The 23826-nt window shown below is 42.9% G+C and overlaps 1 protein-coding gene across 1 annotated transcript in view; it reads left to right on the top strand.

Annotated features, from left to right (window-relative positions):
• FAM83E (family with sequence similarity 83 member E) overlaps nt 1–23321 on the top strand; it is an 86267-nt gene extending 62946 nt beyond the window's left edge. The window contains exon 6 of the mRNA XM_040434603.1: nt 22810–23321. Within this exon, the coding sequence (XP_040290537.1) occupies nt 22810–23040 (231 nt within the window). The 3' untranslated portion in view covers nt 23041–23321. The remainder of the gene's footprint in view (nt 1–22809) is intronic.
• The last annotated feature ends 505 nt before the right edge of the window (nt 23322–23826 follow it).

The raw sequence follows: 23826 nt of genomic DNA, 5'->3' as shown, positions 1-23826 counted from the left end.
AAATATTGTTCACAAATCTGTCTAAATCTGTGTTATTGAGCACTTCTCCTTTGCCGAGATAATCCATCCCACCTCATAGGTGTGGCATATCAAGGTGCTGATTACACAGCATGAATATTGCACAGGTGTGCCTTAGACTGCCCACAAGAAATGCCACTCTGAAATGTGCACAGTGTTGCCTTTTAAAGTTGTATGGGCTGGATTTCTTTGAACTGGGAGATAAGTTGGTAGTGGGAGTCTCTCAGTCCACACCCCTAATCCATTACAGGTTCCCTGAGGCCAGTTGGGTTAATCAAGCTGGGATAAATCAACCCTCAGTGTAGGAGTCTGGGGAGAGAGGAAGCGACCCTACAGAGAGGGAAGCCTGGGGGGCTTGTGTGGTCACACCCAGGAGGGCTGCTAGATCGTGCGGCTTATAGAAGCCGGATCTCTCCCATGGACTTGTGTTTGGTGAGCTGACCTGTTACCCTGTTTGGGAAATAGGTGAGGTAGAGACGATATATGTATTAGGAAGTGCCCAGACAGGCAGGTGTTTATTTTGGTTTGGATTTATGTTTGTGTGGGTGCTGAAGTGCCAAAATAAAGCACCATTTGGACTTGAACCCCATTGTCAGAGGAAAAGTCTGTGAACCCTTGTGAGGGAGCGATCCTTTACAATATATATATGTAAATATTTATATATATATATATATATATATATATATACACACACATAATGCAGTACATATCTATACATTTGTATATACTGTATACTGCAGGACTACCCCTAGTTATATATATAAATATATATATACTGCAGTATGCATATATTACGAGGGGTAGTCCGGGAGTGTGTGGATATATATATATATATATATATATATATATATATATATATACACGCATACTGCAGTACATATCTATACATATGTATATACAGTATACTGCAGGACTACCCCTATTAATATATATATATATATACTGCAGTATGCATATATTACGAGGGGTAGTCCGGGAGTGTGTGGATATATATATATATATATATATATATATATACACACGCATGCTGCAGTACATATCTATACATATGTATATACAGTATACTGCAGGACTACCCCTAGTAATATATATATATATATATATATATATATATATATACTGCATTATGCATATATTACGAGGGGTAGTCCGGGAGTGTTTGGATATATACACTCACCTAAAGAATTATTAGGAACACCATACTAATACGGTGTTGGACCCCCTTTTGCCTTCAGAACTGCCTTAATTCTACGTGGCATTGATTCAACAAGGTGCTGATAGCATTCTTTAGAAATGTTGGCCCATATTGATAGGATAGTATCTTGCAGTTGATGGAGATTTGAGGGATGCACATCCAGGGCACGAAGCTCCCGTTCCACCACATCCCAAAGATGCTCTATTGGGTTGAGATCTGGTGACTGTGGGGGCCATTTTAGTACAGTGAACTCATTGTCATGTTCAAGAAAACAATTTGAAATGATTTGAGCTTTGTGACATGGTGCATTATCCTGCTGGAAGTAGCCATCAGAGGATGGATACATGTTCTCATCCTGTTTACGCCAAATTCGGACTCTACCATTTGAATGTCTCAACAGAAATCGAGACTCATCAGACCAGGCAACATTTTTCCAGTCTTCAACAGTCCAATTTTGGTGAGCTTGTGCAAATTGTAGCTTCTTTTTCCTATTTGTAGTGGAGATGAGTGGTACCCGGTGGGGTCTTCTGCTGTTGTAGCCCATCCGCCTCAAGGTTGTGCGTGTTGTGGCTTCACAAATGCTTTGGTTGACTAGATAATTGCATTAATGAGAAATAGAACAGGTGTTCCTAATAATTCTTTAGGTGAGTGTATATATATATATATATATATACACACACGCATACTGCAGTACATATCTATACATATGTATATACAGTATACTGCAGGACTACCCCTAGTAATATATATATATATATATATATATATATATGATGAAAAAACTATTGGCAGCACCACCATGACAGAAAACGAAGGGTGCAAAGTCCAAGTATGGTAATCGGAGCTTACCCACTGGTAGATAATAGAAAAAATCGGACTGCACTCCAGACGGTTCTTCAGTAAAACAGTACGTTTTTTTTATTCACCCATGTGGTGGCAATAAGCGACGTTTCGGCTCAACATGAGCCTTTCTCGCTTGAGAAAGGTTTATGTTGAGCCGAAACGTCGCTTATTGCCACCACATGGGTGAATAAAAAGAACTTACTGTTTTACTAAAGAACCGTCTGGAGTGCAGTCCGATTTTTTCTATTATATATATATATATATATATATATACTGCAGGACTATATATATATTGAGAAAGGCTCATGTTGAGCCGAAACGTCGCTCCTATGCTGCTACCACATGTGTGAATAAATACTACCTGTTTTGCTAAAGAAACCGTCTGGAGTGCAGTCCAATTTTCTTCATTATCTTCAAGTGGGTAAGATCCAGTTACCGTACTTGGACCCTGCACCCGCCTGCAATTTTCTTCAAGGTGGTGCTGCCAGTAGCTTTTTTCTTGTATATATATTTATATATATAATAGAAAAAATTGGACTGCACTCCAGACAGTTTCTTCAGTAAAACAACAGGTAGTGTTTATTCACTCATGTGGTGGCAGCTGCCACCACATGAGTGAATAAACACTACCTGTTGTTTTACTGTAGAAACCGTCTGGAGTGCAGTCCAATTTTTTTTATTATCTACAAGTGGGTAAGATCCAGTTACCGTACTTGGACTTTGCACCCGCCTTCAATTGCTTCTAGGTGGTGCTGCCAGTAGTTTTTTGCAATATATATATATATATAAATTCAGAAAAATGAGCGGCACTCCAAAGGATAAAAGCAGTGAACCCTTTATTCACACCGGTGGTGCACCACCGGTGTGAATAAAGGGTTCACTGCTTTTATCCTTTGGAGTGCCGCTCATTTTTCTGAATTTATCCATCAGGGAAACTAATCCATTCCCTTTGGGACGTGCACCCGCCTTTCCCTTTGGAGCCAGTGCCGCCATTTTTCTCTATATATATATATATATATATATATATATACACACTGTATATATATTTATACTGCACTACATATCTATTACTAGGGGTAGTCCTGCAATATTGCTGGTGAGGACATGGCAGCACACTGGGCACAGCAGGTCCAGCGCCTGCAATATGTATTACAGGCGGTAACACACAATGCTAGCCTTTACTGTCATTATCACGCACAGTGTATAATAATGACTGAGAGCAGGAGGGCCGGTGGCCTGCGATGTGTATTGGAGAGGGCTGCTGAAGACGCAAATTGTGAGAAGCGAGACCGGGCTCTGCCGGCCCACTGCCTAGTAAAAGGCAATCGGCCCACTGTGAGTTTTCCCGGTAAGGTGCATTGCCAATCCGCCCCTGGTTTCAGCTAACCTGTGGAAGAAAGAGACTTTCATCAGTCCTTTCCTTCGCCTGTGCCTGTGTCTTCCGAATCGGTGATCTCATGACTGCCCAACTGGCATCAGGTTCTTCCTCTGAAGTCCCAACCGGATGTGCCCCTGTTTGTTTCTATTCAGCTGCATGTACATTATACAGCTGTACAATAAGACATACAGTAGGAGCACATCCAGTCTGGACTTCAATGAAAGAGCCCACAGCCAAGATTGCGGAATCATTAGCATGACGGAAGTGTAAGTAATGCTGAAACTCTCATCCTTCCACACATTAGTTGAAACAGAGAATTTAGGTGAAGCCTCTGAGAACCCCTTTAATTGTGCTCGTAGAACTCCTGGTTCTGGTACAATGTGCAACTTTTCCAAAATTTCAAGATTAAACACAGTGCGTTATAGTGATATTCAACGACTGTAAAACGAAGTGCTGGGACAGGCTGTACCTGGAAGCAGAGAGTGGACAAACAAATGATTAGTCAACTAAATAAGAATTTACTAAGTAAAACATGAACTATAAAGTATTTTGTAAGCAGAAGTACATTGCGCTATCCCTTAGATATGACTCCATAGAAATGATTGGTGGTAACTTTGATACTGATGGCCTACCCTTAGAACAGGTCATCAATATTAGATCAGTGGAAGTCTGAAAACGTGCGGTCTACTTCATTGCTTACCTGGTGCAGCTATGCAAATTTTGCAGACCCCGTGCCTGGTATTACAGCCCAGTCCCATTTACTTGTACTGGGTACAGTCACTACAAACTGTATTAGCTGATCAGTAGGAGGTGATAGGAGTTTTAGAACTGAGAGTGTTTGTCGTGCCATTGTAATTACGATTTTGATCTCTGCTTTCCAAGTTGCACCTATAGTTTCCTATGAAAATCTTAGATAATTCTAGCAAGTCTATTTTGTGACATCATACATCATTTTAATGTAGAACAACTGAAAAACAATGATAGTGAGCCATTAGCAATGAATATGAATCTTTCTCACAAGTTAGGAACCTTTCCTATAGTTAGTTGGGTTGCTCCTGGATCTCTGCCAGCCTCCAATGTAGTTTAATGGGGCTGGATGGCAACACAATGGCTGCCTGTAATGCCAGATCCACGGAGACCTGTCAGGCTGTTCCCTGCCAGAATAGCTTGCCAGATCTCACAACGCTAGTGTGAAACTAGCCTATGGGAGTTATCTAAGTGCTCCCCCCTGATATTTGCCCTTTAACTCCTACACAGGGATCTGGACTTTGCTGCAGGGTAACCACCAGGCCACTGCCTCTCGGAGTAGTCTCTGTTCTGCTGATCAAAAGACATCAATGCAGAACACCAAGAGATAAGGAAAACCTATAGTCGGGGACTGGCATGCATCTCATCATAAATTATACCACTACCACTTTAAACGTAACTTTTATTAATTACTGTAAAAACAAACCCAAAAATTGAAGTGGTAATTGGGCATTCTCTGGCGGCTTAGGGGATATCATTGAAAACGCTGGTCTTTCATAAATGAGCTCCACTGTGTAAAATGTGCTTTTATTGCCCTGCAGGTGGCATAGTTAGAAAAGACTGGCAGGGCAAGTTCTCTGGATCCTGCGTCTCGAGGCAAGGGGGCAATTAGCCAATCTGCCTTGTCAAGGGTATTCATAAACAGAATGTTTGCCCCAGTTTAAGAAAGGAAGCCTACCTATAACTCTGGATGAGGACATGATGTTTTTCAGCTCGGCTTGTTACCCCAGTTTACGATGAAAGTAAAAATGTCCCTTTCTTTCATCCTCATCCACAGTGACCTTTGACTTGTGTTCCACGGTGTGTGGTTTCCTCCCTTGTCTAATATTCCCTCCACCTTGTTCCAATATTTATTCTTCAGGTCCAATAGATTTGTCCGTTTGTCTACATAACTTTCAGATGCATTTAATCTTTTCAATGGCATGTAGTAAAATAAGAGGCAGCAAGTGAAACCGAGAGACGCGAGTTGCTGTAATAACCTTTCATGATGACATATGTCATGACTACACTAACAGGGAATTAATGTAGGTCAGGATAACACATTACAGATTAACATATTTGAAATAATTCATCAAAAGAAATTCCAGCCGTGCCAGTAATGAAGAACTATTTTGTACAGCTGCCACGACGAGATGAAAGCCGAGTCCTTCTCTGCTGCAGTCGTCTAATTTCTGTATTTGTACATTCAAATGGCTTGTATCATCTCATTAATCCATCCATTGGAAAGGGCAGCTTAGGAAAGGCAAATCCCATATAAACATATTCCAAAGCAAGAGCTCTAAAATGATATTCAAGACTCTATTGGCCAGGCGTACTGTAAACTCTAAGAGGGAGGTTTATAAAGACTGGCACTTGGTACGCCAGCCTAAATCAATACTTTGTTGGAGTAACATGCTCACTTCTCTTAACAAGTTCTGTAAAGCTTTAGATGCCCTTATGCCAGGAATTTACCCTGTCACCACTGCAGTATGTTTTAAACCATTTCCAGGCCATTCTTGTTCTCAAACTCCCAATTCCAAACATACATTTACTATATGTGCTGTTCCCCCCCCCCGTTTTTCCCCCAAAAAACTGTTTAAAATCAATATGCTAGTTAGTAAACAGAGATTCCACAGGACTGTACTGATTGGCAAAGGAGCCCAGCCGTGCCCATTCAAATTGAGCCCCAGTCCTCCCCTGCGCCACCACTGGAAATTTGTGCACATGCACCGTCTGTTCCCTTCTGGGGGCACATCCTTCCCGTCTATATGCAGTTCAGCCCCCAGACGGGCACAGAAGGCGCAGCTGCAGACTGAGACGAGACGTGCGCCTGCACAGATTCTCAGTGGTGTTGCAGGGGGTTAGCTCTTCATGAACATCTTTTGGAGATGTGGCAGACAATGTAGAATTGTTAGGTAGTTTCTTCCCCATGATTCTCTGATGTTCGCTCCATAGACTGAGGGTACTTTCACACTAGCGTTAAAGTTTTCCAGTATTCAGTTCCGTCCTAGGGGCTTAATACCGGAAAAAAAACGCGTACGTTTTATCCTAACGCATTCTGAATGGAAAGCAATCCGTTCAGTATGCATCAGGATGTCTTCAGTTCAGTCCCTTTTACGGTATTTAGCCGGAGAAATCCGGAGCCCATCCTTATATCATTAGCCATGCTGCTTGTTATTGTTGCTGTGACAGCACTTAAGTCTGGGCTACATGCCATGGCACTACATCTAATCTGCCCTACATTCCAACCATGCCCATCTTTATATTTATCATGTAATTACTATGATCTTTTGTTTGCACCTTTATTAAAAATTCCTCAGAAGTGATATTGATGATTTCATTGTAACGGAGTGCTAATAGCATTAGACATAAACAAGTCTATATATGTAAAAAATATAAATAAATATATATATATATATATATATTTAAGAGAGACAGTATATTTCATGTTTCTGGCTACATGCTATTCTGTTATGCAGCTTCATACGAGGAACGACGGCTGCTATTACAAAAAGTACATTTTAAAGTGTACCTGTCGTTTTACAAATTTATGATCGTGTTATAACAAAGGTTTTAATGAGTGGGGGTCTGAGTGCTAAGACCCCACCGATCACTAGAATGAGAGGACAGAGCACTGTCTTGCCTTGTGGCAGGAGATGGACTCATAGACTATTTATCGTGCACATCTTCGGTATTGAGGTCACACAGTGATCTGCATGAGCGCTTCTCTTTCCTCATTTTAGCGATCAGACCCCCACTCATGACTATGACATATCAACAGTTTGTGACAGTACAGATACACTTTAAACATAGGGGGTCATTTATCATTTGAGATCATTTTCATGTCACTTTTAAGTCTGGTTAACGGGAACCGGTCATCAACTGTATGCTGCCCATACTAAGTAGAGACAGGTGAGATGATTTTAGCGATCTGTCATTTATAAGTTAAAAATAAGTGGTTGCCGAGAACCAACATCACAATCATTGCAGACTGGGCCTGGAAAAGAGTCACGGCCACCTGAGAAGAGTCAAGGTTATTCATGAATTCCTGCTCTCCCTGCCCACCTGCTGATGACTGACAGTCTTCTACCTAGTTTTCTCCCTTTCTGTCTAGGAGAGAACTGACCATCATCAGCAGATGGGTGAGAGAGCAGGAGATTATGAATTACCAGGACTCTTCTCAGGTAGATTTGACTCTTTTCAAGGCCTGGGCTACAATGATTATGATGCTGGTTCTCGGCAATCACTTACGTTTAGCTCATGAGTGACACACCGCTGAGATTAGTATTTCTGTCACTATTTTATGCTGCCCCTGGTGAGGTCATCATAGAGTTGATGACAGGTTCCCTTTAACATAGTGTTTTTGCACCAAATTTATGAAATGGCACACAGTTTTCATGTATTTGATGCAATGCACTGTGTTGTATGACTTAGGCTACATGCACACGACAGTTGTTTTTTGCAGTCCGCAAAAAAAACCTGAAGGCTCTAATTCTTGAAATTTAATATATACAGGTTTCCGAGCAACCATCCGCAAAAAAAACAAAACGGATGCGGATGACATACAGATGGCTTCCGTTGGTCATCCGCATTTTTTTGGTCATCCGCAAAACGTTTATTGTGGACAAGAATAGGACATGCAATACTTTTTTTGCGGACGGGAAACATGGACAGCGGATGCGGAAAATAAATGGTTGACTACACCGCAATTTTAACGGCTCCATAGAAATGCATGGGTAACCATCTGATCAGCCCAAAAAAAAAATGGGACGCAGAGAAAAACAGTTGTGTGCATGTAGCCTTAGGCCTCATGCACACGACCGTTGTTGTTTTCCGTTCAGCAAATTGGGTATCCGTTGTTCCGTTGCCGTTTTTTTTTTCTATTGTGTTTCCGTGTCTTCCGTTTTTTATGGCGGACCGCCCCAAAAAAAGGGAAGGTAAAAAAAAGTGTAAACTAAATATCCCCACCCAGGATACTGATTCTACAAAAATGGACGCGGACGCGGAGGACAGACAGTTGTGCATCCGCATTTTTGGCTGTCCCATTGACTTGAATGGGTCCGCGAACCGTTTTTCGCGGACAAGAATAGGAAAGGTTATTTTTTTTGAGGGACTGGAACCACGGTGGACTATCCACATTTTCAACGGCTCCATAGAAATGAATGGGTCCGCATCAGAAACACTAAAATCGGCGGAACGGACGCGGAAACAAACAACGGTCGTGTGCATGAGGCCTTAGTCTTAGAGGATACACTAGGTGGCTGCCTGGCGTAGGATATAACTTTTTTGCTACTTTTCTGCAACATTTAATGTGTCGCAGATGTTAATGTGCCATAATCCAGGTCTAATCTCACTTTAAGCTCTTAAACTGCGAAAATTGGCGAGGATCACAAAATGCTAAAATGTGACAGTTGTTATGTAAATGTCACAATTGCCATGACTTGCGACTTTTGTACACCACAAAACTAATGTATCTGATTTCATAATTGACCCCCATCATTTTTAAGGGAAACAAGACAGAGACCCCACAGAAATCAGGAGAATTGATGATATGATTGCTCTGCTCTCTCTTTCCGACAATAGTCTGTTAATAGAAATTGGTAAAGGGGAAAGTTGGCTTCATGTCATCAGATTGAAATGGTATTACTGCAAGAAATTGCCTTTGGCCGAATGTTCCACGGCCAAGAGCGGTCCGTGGTATGCCGGGCTGGATTCCTGTTCAGAGCAGGAGCGCACGGCGTCATTGGTTGCTGTGACGCCGTGCGCTTCATGCCGCCGCTGCTGTACAGTGATACACTCGTATAGATCATACCAGTGTATTACTGTAGTGCAGCGGCGGCATCAAGCGCACGTCGTCACAGCAACCAATGACGCCGTGCGCTCCTGCTCTGAACAGGAATCCAACCCGGCACACCACGGACCGCTCTTGGCCGTGGAACACGGCCGTGTGCATTCGGCCTTTACTAAAGGCTTTATAAAGCTAAGCAGTTATAAAAGCTTTGCCATAACATATAAAGACATAACATACATTCTACAGAAACTGCCCTCACCAGCGTGACAACGTGACATCCTGCCAGCTAAATTCATCGGTGACTGCTCTTTACTAATTCTCTCTGTGGCATTTGACACTGTAGACCACCATCTACTCCTCCCCATGCTCCAATCTATCAGCCTTAGGGCTCATTCACATGACCGTAGTTCGGGTCCGCATCCGAGGGGGAAACATATAAGCAGACAATGAAGAAGTGCTTGGATTTCTGAGAAAGAAGCAATACAGACATGGCGGAACACTACAGGATCATATAGATGTGACGGTATTCACTATGGTCTGTAGCTTCATGTGTAGGAGTAAAGTGGTCACATCAAGTAGTACTGGCTGTATACATATACCCCATAAATTGTTTTATTAACTGCAGTTCAACACATGTACTATGTGGATTATAGTGTATTCAGTGGCATCTTTAGTATGTAGGTTGCACAAGTAGAACCCTTAGGCCCCTTTCACACGGGCGAGAATTCCGTGCGGGTGCAATGCGCGAGGTGAACGCATTGCACCCGCACTGAATCCGGACCCATTCACTCCAATGGGGCTGTGCACATGAGCGGTGATTTTCACGCATCACTTGTGCGTTGCGTGAAAATCGCAATGCAGGCCCCGTAGAAGTGAATAGGGCTGCGTGAAAATCGCAAGCATCCGCAAGCAAATGCGGATGCGGTGCGATTTTCACGCATGGTTGCTAGGTGACGATCGGGATTTGGATCCGATCTTTATTATTTTCCCTTATAACATGGTTATAAGGGAAAATAATAGCACTCTTAATACAGAATGCTAAGTAAATTAGGGAGGGAGGGGTTAAAAAAAAAAAATTAAACTCATCCACTTATTGTCACAACTAGACAGCTAAGAAGCTCTGACAGGAGCTTTCCAGATCCTCCTCCTTGAGTTTCTTAGTTTTGGTTAAGTTCCTCATCTCGTTAGTCTATCTCAGCTGTCATGCAGTTGGACTGATTGCTTCCCTTTAAGTTCCTCCCCATGATGCATTAGGTTGCGGCTTATACAACTTCCTGGAGTGTGTGTGCATGCTGTTTCTATTCCTCAGTCCTCTGCAAGATAAGTGCTGTTCCTTTATTTGTGATTTTCTGTCTGCTGGATTTTCAGGTGACCCTGACTCCCTCCGTGTCTTGTGTAGGGAGCCGGTGGTCGTGTCCCCTCACTATTGTAGGGTCTTCAGGTATTAGATAGCCGAGGTACGTGGATATGCGCCCATCCACCTTTGGGGTGTTCGCATAGGCTGAGCAATTAGGGAGAGTGGCAGGTCTCATGTAGGGGTCTCCCTTTTGTTCCTTAGTTGTGGATCCAGTGAGTCATTAATTGTATTGCATTGTCTTGTTTCCTGTACACCATCCGTGACATTATAAGCCGCCAAAACCGTCTCAAGCATGGATCCGGTTTTACTTTTGGCTGAGCGCTTCCAGGGTCTTTCATTGGAGGTAGCTGATCTCCGTAAGACTTTTTCTCAGTTTCAAGTGAACGGTTCAGCTTGCGTTCATGGAGTTTGTTCTGAGCCTAAGATCTCGCTCCCGGATACGTTCTCCGGGGGTAGTGAGTATTTTGTGCGTTTTAGAGAGGCTTGCAAACTCCATTTTCGCCTTCTTCCCCATTCCTCTGGTGATGAAGAACGGAGGGTGGGGATCATTATATCGCTGCTCAGGGGTAACGCTCAATCCTGGGCCTTTTCGCTGCCGGAGGGGGCACGGCCCCTCCGTTCAGTGGATGAATTCTTTTTAGCCCTGGGTCAGATATATGATGATCCGGATAGTATTGCTCTGGCTGAGTCTAGACTACATCTGTTATGCCAGGGTAAACAATCCGCAGAGATATACTGCTCAGAATTTCGGAGATGGGCAGCTGATACTGGTTGGAATGATGCTGCACTCCGAAGTCAATTTTACCATGGTCTTTCAGAGGGATTGAAAGATGCATTTGCCTTTCATGAGAGACCTACCTCCTTGGATTCTGCTATGTCTCAGGCCGTTCGTATTGACAGGCATCTTAGAGAGAGAGGAGAGATCTCTCCTTCCTGTCATACTCAGTCCCGGGACAGTGCAGCAGTCTCATTCTGTGCGCAGGGGTCTCAGTCGCTGTCAGCCCCTTCTGAGCAGGAGCCCATGCAGCTGGGGTTGATTGCCTCTGACAATAGAAGATTCAGCCCGCATGGGAGGGTTTGTTTTTGTTGTGGAGGTATAAATCATTTGGCAAATGTTTGTCCCTCTAGGAGATTCAGGCAGTCTTCTGGGAGTAATAAAGAAACAAAAAGGAAAAAATCTTTTAAAAATGTTCCATCTGTTACTATTGGCAGGGTTGAGGCGGAAATTGAAGGTTTTTCGTTTGCTTGTAGTTCCCGTTTTGTCCTGCCTGCTAGGGTGGCGCTAGAGAGCAAGAGCATTTTTTGTGAGATTTTTGTGGATAGTGGAGCAGCTGTCAATCTCATTGATAATCAATTTGCAATTACTCATGGTTTCCAGGTATGCACTTTGGGAAAGGATATTCCTGTTTTTGCTATTGATTCCGCTCCACTTTCTCAGAAATCATTAAAGGGCATAGTTCACAATATTAGTTTAATTGTGAGTGATGCTCATGTTGAGGATGTGTCATGTTTCGTCCTTAGCGGTTTGCCTACTCCTCTAGTGTTGGGGCTACCCTGGCTCACTAAACATAACCCCACCATTGATTGGCAAGCGAGGCAAATAAATGGTTGGAGTGACTTTTGCAGAGAGAATTGCCTCATGACATCTGTTTCTGAGGTTTCTACTAAGACTGTACCACCTTTCCTCTCTGAATTTTCGGATGTCTTCTCTGAGAGTGGAGTTCAGGATTTGCCCCCGCACAGGGAGTGCGATTGCCCTATTAATCTCATCCCAGGCGCCAAACTGCCTAAATCTCGTTTATACAATCTTTCCCAACCTGAGAGGGTCGCTATGCGTGCTTATATCTCTGAGAGTCTGAGAAAAGGACACATACGACCCTCGAAGTCACCTGTTGCCGCTGTTTTTTTCTTTGTTAAGAAAAAAGATGGTTCTTTAAGACCTTGTCTGGATTTCAGGGAGCTGAACAGTATCACTATTCGTGACCCTTATCCGCTTCCTCTGATCCCGGACCTGTTTAACCGGGTTGTTGGGGCTAAAGTCTTTTCCAAATTAGACCTAAGAGGGGCATACAACCTGGTCAGGGTCAGAGAAGGAGACGAATGGAAGACGGCTTTCAATACCCCTGAGGGCCATTTTGAGAATTTGGTTATGCCTTTTGGTTTGATGAATGCCCCAGCCGTTTTTCAGCATTTCGTGAACAGCATTTTTTATCATTTAATGGGAAAATTTGTATTAGTGTATTTGGATGACATTTTGATTTTTTCTCCTGATTTCAAGACTCATAAGGAACACTTACGTCAGGTCCTGCTCATCCTGCGGGAGAATAAATTACACGCGAAACTGGAAAAATGTGTGTTTGCGGTTCCAGAAATTTAATTTCTGGGGTTTCTTCTCTCCGCTTCTGGTTTTCGCATGGACCCCGAGAAGGTCCACGCTGTGCTTGAGTGGGAGCTTCCTGAGAATCAGAAGGCGCTGATGCGTTTTTTGGGCTTTGCCAATTATTACAGGAAATTTATTTTGAATTATTCCTCTGTTGTTAAACCACTCACTGATATGACCAGAAAGGGGGTAGATTTTTCTTCCTGGTCGATAGAGGCGCGTAAGGCCTTTTCTAATATCAAGGAGAGTTTTGCTTCCGCTCCCATCCTGGTACAACCTGATATTTCGTTACCCTTCATAGTTGAGGTTGATGCTTCTGAGGTAGGGGTGGGTGCGGTCTTGTCTCAGGGTTCCTCTCCTGCCAAATGGCAACCATGTGCCTTTTTCTCGAAGAAACTCTCCTCCGCAGAGAGAAATTATGATGTGGGAGATAGGGAATTGTTGGCCATCAAGTTGGCTTTTGAGGAATGGCGCCATTGGCTAGAGGGAGCCAGACACCCTATTACCGTGTTTACTGACCATAAAAATCTCGCCTACTTGGAGTCAGCCAAGCGTCTGAACCCGAGACAGGCCAGATGGTCTTTGTTCTTTTCAAGGTTTAATTTTGTTGTCACGTCCGCCCTGGGGTTAAGAATGTGAAGGCAGATGCCCTGTCACGTTGTTTTCCGGGAGGTGGGAATTTTGAAGACCCGGGTCCCATTTTGGCTGAAGGTGTGGTGGTCTCTGCTCTTTTTCCTGAATTGGAGGCAGAGGTGCAGGCAGCCCAGTCAGAGGCTCCTGATCTTTGTCCTCCTGGGAGGTTGTTTGTGCCTCTCGCTTTGAGACACAAGATTTTTAAGGAACACCACGATACGGTCCTTGCTGGGCACCCGGGGGCAAGAGCCACACTGGATCTCATCGCTCGGAGATTCTGATGGCCTGCGCTTCGTAAGTCGGTTGAGGGTTTTGTGGCAGCTTGCGAGACTTGCGCTCGTGCCAAAGTCCCTCATTCACGGCCATCAGGTTCTCTCCTTCCCTTACTCATTCCTTCCCGTCCTTGGACACATCTGTCCATGGACTTCATAACGGACTTGCCTCGTTCCTCGGGAAGACTGTGATTCTGGTGGTGGTGGACCGTTTTAGCAAAATGGTGCATTTCATCCCTTTTCCTGGTTTGCCCAATGCTCAAACGCTGGCGCAGGCATTTATTGACCACATTGTCAAATTGCATGGTATTCCTTCAGACATAGTCTCTGATAGGGGCACGCAGTTTGTTTCCAGATTCTGGAAGGCTTTCTGTTCTCGCTTGGGGGTTCGGTTGTCATTCTCTTCTGCTTTCCACCCGCAGTCGAATGGCCAGACAAAGCGCGTCAATCAGAATCTGGAGACATATCTGCGCTGTTTTGTGGCGGAGAATCAGGAGGATTGGTGTTCTTTTTTGCCCCTTGCTGAGTTTGCTTTAAATAACCGTCGTCAGGAGTCCTCTGATAAGTCACCATTTTTTAGTGCATATGGGTTTCATCCGCAGTTTGGGACTTTCTCGGGAGAGGGGTCTTCTGGTTTACCTGATGAGGACAGATTCTCCTCGTCTTTGTCATCTATTTGGCAAAAGATTCAGGATAATCTAAAGAGCATGAGTGAGAGATATAAGCGTGTGGCAGATAAGAGACGTGTGCCTGGTCCGGACCTGAATGTTGGTGATCTGGTGTGGTTGTCTACCAAGAATATCAAATTGAAGGTTCCCTCCTGGAAGTTGGGTCCTAGGTTTATTGGGCCTTACAAGATCCTGTCTGTCATCAATCCTGTTGCCTACCGTCTTGATCTTCCTCAGACTTGGAAGATCCATAATGTTTTTCATAAGTCCTTATTGAAACCTTATGTTCAACCTATTGTACCCTCGCCTTTGCCTCCTCCTCCGATTATGGTTGATGGAAATCTTGAATTTCAGGTCTCTAGGATTGTGGATTCTCGTCTTGTCTGCGGTTCCCTCCAGTACCTCGTTCATTGGGAGGGTTATGGTCCTGAGGAGAGGATGTGGGTCCCAGTGACGGACATTAAGGCCACTCGTCTCATCAGGGCTTTCCATAGGTCCCATCCTGAGAAGATGGGCCCTGAGTGTCCAGAGTCCACTCATAGAGGGAGGGGTATTGTCACAACTAGACAGCTGAGAAGCTCTGACAGGAGCTTTCCAGATCCTCCTCCTTGAGTTTCTTTGTTTTGGTTAAGTTCCTCATCTCGTTAGTCTATCTCAGCTGTCATGCAGTTGGACTGATTGCTTCCCTTTAAGTTCCTCCCCATGATGCATTAGGTTGCGGCTTATACAACTTCCTGGAGTGTGTGTGCATGCTGTTTCTATTCCTCAGTCCTCTGCAAGATAAGTGCTGTTCCTTTATTTGTGATTTTCTGTCTGCTGGATTTTCAGGTGACCCTGACTCCCTCCGTGTCTTGTGTAGGGAGCCGGTGGTCGTGTCCCCTCACTATTGTAGGGTCTTCAGGTATTAGATAGCCGAGGTACGTGGATATGCGCCCATCCACCTTTGGGGTGTTCGCATAGGCTGAGCAATTAGGGAGAGTGGCAGGTCTCATGTAGGGGTCTCCCTTTTGTTCCTTAGTTGTGGATCCAGTGAGTCATTAATTGTATTGCATTGTCTTGTTTCCTGTACACCATCCATGACACTTATTCACCCAGCCCGGCTCGTCTTCTTTCTTCTTCTTTGAGGACCTGGGAGGAAACAGACCTTTGGTGACATCACTGCGCTCATCACATGGTCCATCACATGGTCCATCACCATGGTGATGGACCATGTGATGAGCGCAGTGAAGTCACCAAAGGTCCTTTTCCTCCCAGGTCCTAAAAAAAGAAGAAAGAAGACTAGCAGGGCTGCGCGAACAAGTGGATGAGGTGAGTTTAATTTTTTACTTTTTAACCCCTCCAGCCCTATTTTAGTAAGCATTCTGTATTAAGAATGCTATTATTTTCCCTTATAACCATGTTATAAGGGAAAATAATAAAATCTACACAACACCGATCCCAAACCCAAACTTCTGTGAAGAAGTCTGGGTTCGGGTCTGGGTACCAAACATGCCGATTTTTCCCACGCGCGTGCAAAACGCATTAAAACCGTCCATGGGGCAGCCGCAGCGGATCGTGGACCCATTCACTTTAATGGGTCCGCTATCTGTAGTGCTTCCGTAGGGTTCCGTTCCATGCTGTGGAATGCCCACGGAATGCCCACGTTCCATGATGTGGAATGCCCACGGAACGTCGCCTGTGTATTGCGGATCCGCAAATGCGGTCCGCAATACAGCAACGGGCAGCAAACATTCATGTGCAGGAGGCCTTAGGAAGGATTTTGGTGAAGATATTTATGACATCTCTAGCCCTGGGCCTTAAATTTATCAGTTCACCAGCATCGAGTCATTTTATATACATATGTACATGCTGGCAATGCATAAACCATGTGTGTATATGGTTTTGAAAGAAATTAAGAAACTCGTGAGAGGCATGGACTGCGGAAGAAAATTGTATAACAGAGAGGCTTTTTGCATGCTGAATTTGGAATTTCCTGAAGGTTTGGATGTCCCTACAGACTTTATGTATATTTATCAATCTGATTCTTCAGACAGTCTTTAGGTATATCTACTAATTCATCCAATATTAACTGTGTCAATATACATGACTGAATATAGTAGTAAAATGCTATATTTTATCCGGCAAGTGTAGCTTTAAGTTGTTTAACTATTTTATGACCAGGCCTGAAAAGCCCTTAGTGACCAGACACTTTTGTGATTTAGCACACGTGGTGGATTAACTACCCTAACTTTTGTATGATATTTTTTATGTGACAGTTAGAGCTTTTTATTAATATGGATTTTAGAGATTTTTTTTCCTTTTTTAGATTTAATTTGGGGAAAACTGCAATTTGTTTTTGAAAAAGTATTTATAGCCTTTTATCTTTTAAATATGCAAACTGACACAAAAATAAATTATTAAAGTGGGGTCCCCATCTTGTGTTTGTCATTTTGATATATAATATGTATAGCTTTGCACGCACAGGGGGCTATGGAAACAGTTTGGGTTGAGGTGGGCATGTTGTATTTTATTTTTTCTTATTTGTATTTTATTATACGTTTCTTACTTATTTTTTATATATTTTTGGTACATAATATGTCCTCGAATAGATCATTAAAAGAAAACAGTCCTCTGTGGGGTCATTACACGTAGGCAGAGCTGATCAGCTCTCCTGTGCCCCCGAGACACCTGCCAATCGTGTGTGATCACTGGATCCAGTAGAAAAAGCGGCATAGCCACTTCCTCTCTTCACTGCATAGCGCTCAGTGAGCGCAATTCAGGGAGCAGAGGAGGAGGCAGAAACAGTAATAAACCGTTTCTGTCTTAGGCCTCTTCAAACGAACATATGGCTTTTTCTGTATTTTGCGGTCCGTTTTAAACAGATTAGTTTTTCCGTTTTTTTGTTTCAGTAGTGTTTCCGCTTCCGTTTTGCCGTTCCATTTTTCCGTTTGGTTTCCGTTTGTGATCTGTTTTTTGCGGATCGGAAATGGAAGCGTATAATAATGTTTAGGGTCCATTCAGACGTCCGTAGAATAGGTCTGGATCCGTTCCGCAATTATGCAGAACGAGTGTGGACCTATTAATTTTCAATGGGGCCGGAAAAGATACGGACAGCACACAGTGGCCCCAAACTTCCGGTCTGCGGCTCCGCAAAAAAATAGAGCATGTCCTATTCTTGTCCGCAACTGCGGACAAGAATAGAAATCCTCTATTAAGTGCCGGCGAGGTGCGGCGTCAATGTTTTGTGGTCCGCAATATGCGGACGGCAAAACACTACAGACGTCTGAATGGACCATTAAACAGTAAGTACATAAAAAAAATTGGGCTGGGCATAACATTTTCAATAGATGGTTCCATTGACTTGAATGGAGCCATGGAACGTGATTTGCGGGCAATAATAGGACATGTTCTATTTTTGAACAGAACAGAAATATGGAAACGGAGTGCATACAGTGAATGGTTCCGCATACGGACCGCAAACTGAACACCAAAAAACGGAGCGGGGAAAAAAAACACGTTTGTGCCTTAGGCCTCTTGCATGCAAACTTTTTTTTTCCGTTTCCATTCCGTTTTTGCTGATTCTGTTTGCGGTCCGTATGTGGAAGCATTAATTTCAATGGTTCCACAAAAAAAAAAACGAATGTACTCCGTATGCATTTCGTTTCTGTAATTCCGTTCCGCTGAAAGATAGAACTTGTCCTATTATTGCCCGCAAATAACGATCCGTGGCTCTATTCAAGTCAATGGGTCCGCAAAAAATGCGGAATACAAACGGAACACATCCGTATGTCATTCATTTTTTGCGGATCCATGCCCACTTTGCCCATTTGTATACTGTTAAAATACATTACTGTACATTACATTAATGATTAAAAATTTTATGTTTCTGTTTGCGATCCGCAAACAACGGATCGCATACGGAAACCAAACAGAGATTTTTTGCTGAACGGAAACACAACGGAAACAAATAACGGAACAACGGATCGTTTTAAAAAAGGACCACAAAATACTAAAAAAAGCCATACGGTTGTGTGCAAAAGGCCTTAGCCTGACAGCCAAGAAGCCGTCCTACTCCTGCTAGAGTGTAGGAGCTGGAACTTTAATCCATTGCTGTGCATGTACGGCACTTTAGATTAACTGCAAACTTTATATACATGCTAACTGCACAGGGCATAGACAGTTAGCATGTATGTAAAAATATGGAAGTCATGAAATGGTTAATTAATGTGCAGTATACGGGTAATACAGGATGAGATGTGTGCTTTCCATGTTATGATTAAGAACAATGGGGGAGATTTATCAAACTGGTGTAAAGTAGAACTGGCTGAGTTGCCCATAGCAACCAATCAGATTCCACCTTTCATTTTCAAAAGAAGCTGTAAAAAATGAGAGGTGCAATCTGTTTGGTTGCTATGGGCAACTAAGCCAGTTCTACTTTACACCAGTTTTGATAAATCTCCCCCAATATGCTTTGTTCAAACATGTGAGCTCCATTCTGAATTACTTGGCACTGAGTTTATATTTTAACTTTTTGGAATAAAATTTGAACTGCTTGTATAAGGCTTGCATGTTTTACAGCAGACGTCCTCCAACTGCGGCCCTCCAGCTGTTGCAAAACTACAACTCCCAGCATGCCCGAACAGCCTAAAGGTATCAGCCTACAGCAGGGCATTGTGGGAGTTGTAGTTTTACAACTGCTGGAGGGCCGCAGTTTGAGAATGCCTGTTTTACAGCTTACAGCTATAACTAGAAATAAGGAAACATCGGTGTTCACAATTTTTGATCAGTGTAAGCAGCTCTGTGCTTGGGGCAGCGTTGCATGACAGGATGAAAGGTTTTCAGGCTACAGTTCGAAGGTGACATTTGCTATGGCTATCCTTACCTCTGGCTTTTGTTGTCTTGACCCATCCACACAGAGGATCACTTTAGCGCCTGGGATGGACTCAACCGAGCATGTTGTAGAAGAGTTCCACCACCTTCTCACAGACTGATGGTATCCAGGGAAACAGGGGAGGGGTACCACCTTTAACTCACCCTTGGCCCCTTTACCCAACCTTGACCCATAACAAAAATACTGACAACTGTGTCACTTTATTGCTGGGTGGTGATCGGCCACAGCTTCTTTATTAAAGCAGCAAACCTTAATAAACCATAGTATCGAAGCGGTATGCCAAACGCTGGACTCCCAGCGGGCAAGTACGCCATCTGCTACTACCATATCTCTGCTGTACTCAAATACATCCAGCTGTGACTTCATAAACTCGACCAGAATTCGCAGCTCTCAAAAGCCGTAATCATCGGAGCAATATCCAACCCAGTGGGGGCTCTTAAGAATAGAAAAAACAAAACAGAATAACCAAGTATCCATAACTGATTATAACCGGGCACCTTGACCTGCCTCCCAAAAATAACCGCAAAGGGAGGGAGGGCCAATTTGCTTCCACTTGCAAGAGGAAGTGACCAGAAGAGAATGGGGGTATATGTAACCTTCAGGATTTCCTGCACCGCCCAAATCCTGTCTAAGGAGGATCCCCAGTGAATCAACCCTTAATGGCCCTAATCTGCCACCTACTTAACCATTACTGTGACGGGGCCAGACTCCCTAAATGCCCTAAGGGTCCTTGAGCACCCTCCCTATACAGTCAGGCGCTTGCCATTCTCTAGAGCAGGGGTGCACAACCTACTATGTAGGGGCATTAAGGGGACTGGGTGTGTATATTTATGTTTTGGGCGGAAAACATTGTCATGGTGCGTTATGCATTCCACACATATTGCCCTTTGTGTTTTTCAAAAGTTTGGAGGTATGGATCTGCACTGGATCTGCTGAAGCTTTATCTACAAAAGGTACCTTGCATATATTCAGATACACAAAATTACTGATATTAATAAGATATTGATGCTTTTCTGATCTCTGCTGTAACCGCACCTTGGTCTCATTGTTGTGACACTCTAAGCTGCTTTCTCATTTGAATCGTTTTGTCTTACCATTTCTATATACAACCCAGCGTGTTGGTTCAAAAGCTTCCCCTTTGGGAATACCTGAATCCCTTCTCTTGTCGTGATTGTTACCCATAGCCCAGCTATGATACCGCGGATTCTAAGGGTTCACGCTAACAGGATGATTACGCTACTGAACGTTTGTCCCTGAAATTCGCCACAGTGCAATGGGCTGATGTTTTGATGGCATTGCCGCAGGTCATCCCCCAAAGTTGAAAGCCATGAGTAAAACCTGCAAAATAAATTGAAATACCAAGGATTGATCAGCAGTGCAAGTTAGTTTACGCTACGAGAATTTTCTCCACAGAGTTTAGAGGAGATTTCTGAAAACTCATCCACTTTGCTGGTACTGTAAAATGCTGTGTATTTGCTACATACAGATCTGTTTCAGCAAATCTGCAGCCATTTACATGGCTTTAGGTTACATCCACATTTGCTTTTGTAATTCCAGTATTCTGTACCAGCATAGTAACAGAATACTGATTTTGCTGCATCTGAAGTATGCCAGACACCTCCCACACATGACGGGTCCCATCCACTATAACGTGGCCTGCCGCGTTTCCAGCATAAATGCCGTCATTTGGGTGGAAAAATACTGCTGCATACTTTTCCATATTAAGTATATTCATTTTATATCCTATTTACGGTTGCCAATTTTATCTTACTCTCTTGCAAGCTTCTGCTGTATGGACAGCTTCTATATTCATTCCTGTGAGAATGATATTGAGGCCCTCATAGGAATCAATAGAGAAACTGACTTCCTCTTTACACAGCAAATACTGTAGGATTCAGTAAGTCTCACCAGGGGTCATATGATCGTGCTCCCAAAAGTAACAGAGACTGAATAGATATATATATATATATACATAAATCAATATTTAAGTTTGTTGAACAAATGATTACGAACAACAGCACCTATACAAATGGGGAGGGGGGACAAAAACTTTGTTTCTGGGAGTGTCTGTTTAACCTGAGCTGCAGTTTCTTCATTCTTATAATCGATCATTTCAGTGGGTTATCCCATAAAAAGTATTTATTACCTATCTATAAGATAGGTACTAAATATAGAATTGCAGAGGGTACCCTCGCTGGGACCCTTGGCAGGGCAGATTACAGAGTAAATTGAAAAGGCAGGCAGGCTACTGTATGAAAGCAAGGTGGAGAATGGAATGGTAACATTTTTCTCATAAAAACGCCACAGAATGCCAGAGTGTAGACATTAATGGTTCACAACTTCACATACATTACATCATCAGTAGATTATTATTCATATGCATGATGTCATCGAAACGCATGGGAGACGTTACACATCTTGGTAGAATTTGTAATTCTTGATTTGATAAAAGTTTTGTCATGTTCAACATGTGAATATCTAATATAGTCTCTTAGGAGACCTATAACAACAATCTTTCATTTTATTTCATTGTTATCTTCCGAAAGAAATATATTGGTCATAAAACATTACAACACATACTTTCGACAAAATTGTAATATAGCCACACTGTATACTAGAAGGGTTAATTAAATACATGAATCTACCTCTTTGACTCCACAAGCCTCCCTACTCACCAGATAACATCTAGATGCATGTACTAGAAGACATATCCTATAATTCATTACTTCAGACTTTTATTCTCTATTAACAACCCAAGACAATACTTCATACACTAATAGACAAACTCTAGGACAACTAGGATAACATGGCTAACTATCTGATAGAATCTGATTTTCCTATACCTACAACTAGAATTTTTTTTTAATTACATAAAAATTTGCAGATAGGAATTCCTTCTGATTAATCAGGTTTTGTGGTAACATTTTCTTCAGGCTGAACTTTCTCTCCACCTATGAGTCAGTTGCATATTTTTTCTGGAACTATATGATAACTCAGCATATGTCAGCTTCTATTTATGCCAGATGAAAAGAATATTACAGTAGTAGTGTACCACATAATGTGAAATCTCATAAACTTCATGTGCATACACTATTACGCTAAGTTCATATCTGTTTTGGATGCTCCATTGAAGAGTCCATTAAATTTGCTATAAAAATAGCAAAGCATGCAATACTTCATTATTTTTTCAGGGGAAATGATGGATCCCAACAGACTCCATTCCAAGGCATACAGTCTGTTGGGTTCCATTGGTGTCCAGATGTGTCACAGTTTGAATTGAGTTTCATGCTCCTAAGACTATAAAACAGACTTCCTAATGCAGCTGTGAACTCAGCCTTATGTACAGCTATATCTCCTAGTTGGTAAGCTCTAACATACCTTTTCATTTTTTCCACCAGAGCAAATCAAGATGGTCTATAAAGGATACCCCAGCAATGCTACTGATGCGACAAAGAGCTTTTCCCGAAGACAACAGGCATCGAGAGACCAACCTTGTGTCATTTCAGTCACCAAATAATATGACACCAGTAAGACTGCAAGGACAGTTATTGCACGGTGTGTCTACAACCTCTTTGGCTAGACCATGGACTAGTACCTCAAGACAACTTGGAAGACCAACATACTATTAATGATATGTAGTAATTGCTGGCCTTATTCTGTTCCATTCCGGTTCTAATGGTCCTACGCTGAACTTGACAATTTTTCTTTCTATATGCACTGCTTCATTTACTGTCTTATTAGCTTGATTACTGACAGAGTAAGCTAAGTAGTAAGAGAGCTGGTGTCAATTTGGAGAGAAAATTTAGTGGAGGGGCTATCTTGTGTTCCTGTTATAGTCTATAAGCCTGATGAAGATTCAGGTTACTGTGTACCATCAAATGAATTGAGCAGGAGATATCATAGAAAAAGTGTGTGGGGGAAGGGGGAGGGGTAATGAAGAAAATACCTTAGTGCAGTGATGTCGAACCTTTTAGAGGCCGAGTGCCCAAACTGCAACCCAAAACCCACTTGTTTATCGTAAAGTGCCAACACGGCAATTTAACCTGAATACTATAGTCCAATATAGTATATATTCCATGTACTTTATCATTTAGCTATTAAAGCCTGCCTACATTCAGTGCCCTGCCTGTGCTGTTCATAGTGTGTCCTGCGCTGATGAATGGCAGAAAAGGCTAAGGCATATTGGTACACCATAGACTTTTTTCACAGTGCGGGTGCCCACAGAGAGGGCTCTTAGTGCCGCCTCTGGCACCTGTGCCATAGGTTCGCCATCACTGCCTTAGTGGCTATCATGGTTTTTTGGATGATTCCACTTCACTGTTAGACCAATAGTGACCACAGAGACTGGGGCTGGAGCATGGCACTGAAGTGGTGAGCCATACAAAAGGTGAGTAAGCATTTTTCCTTTTTATACA

This window comes from Bufo bufo, chromosome 1, assembly GCF_905171765.1.
Source record: "Bufo bufo chromosome 1, aBufBuf1.1, whole genome shotgun sequence".
Lineage (NCBI taxonomy): Eukaryota > Metazoa > Chordata > Amphibia > Anura > Bufonidae > Bufo > Bufo bufo.
The sequence above is the reverse complement of the archived record's forward strand: the minus strand, read 5'-3'. Positions and strand labels throughout refer to the sequence as shown.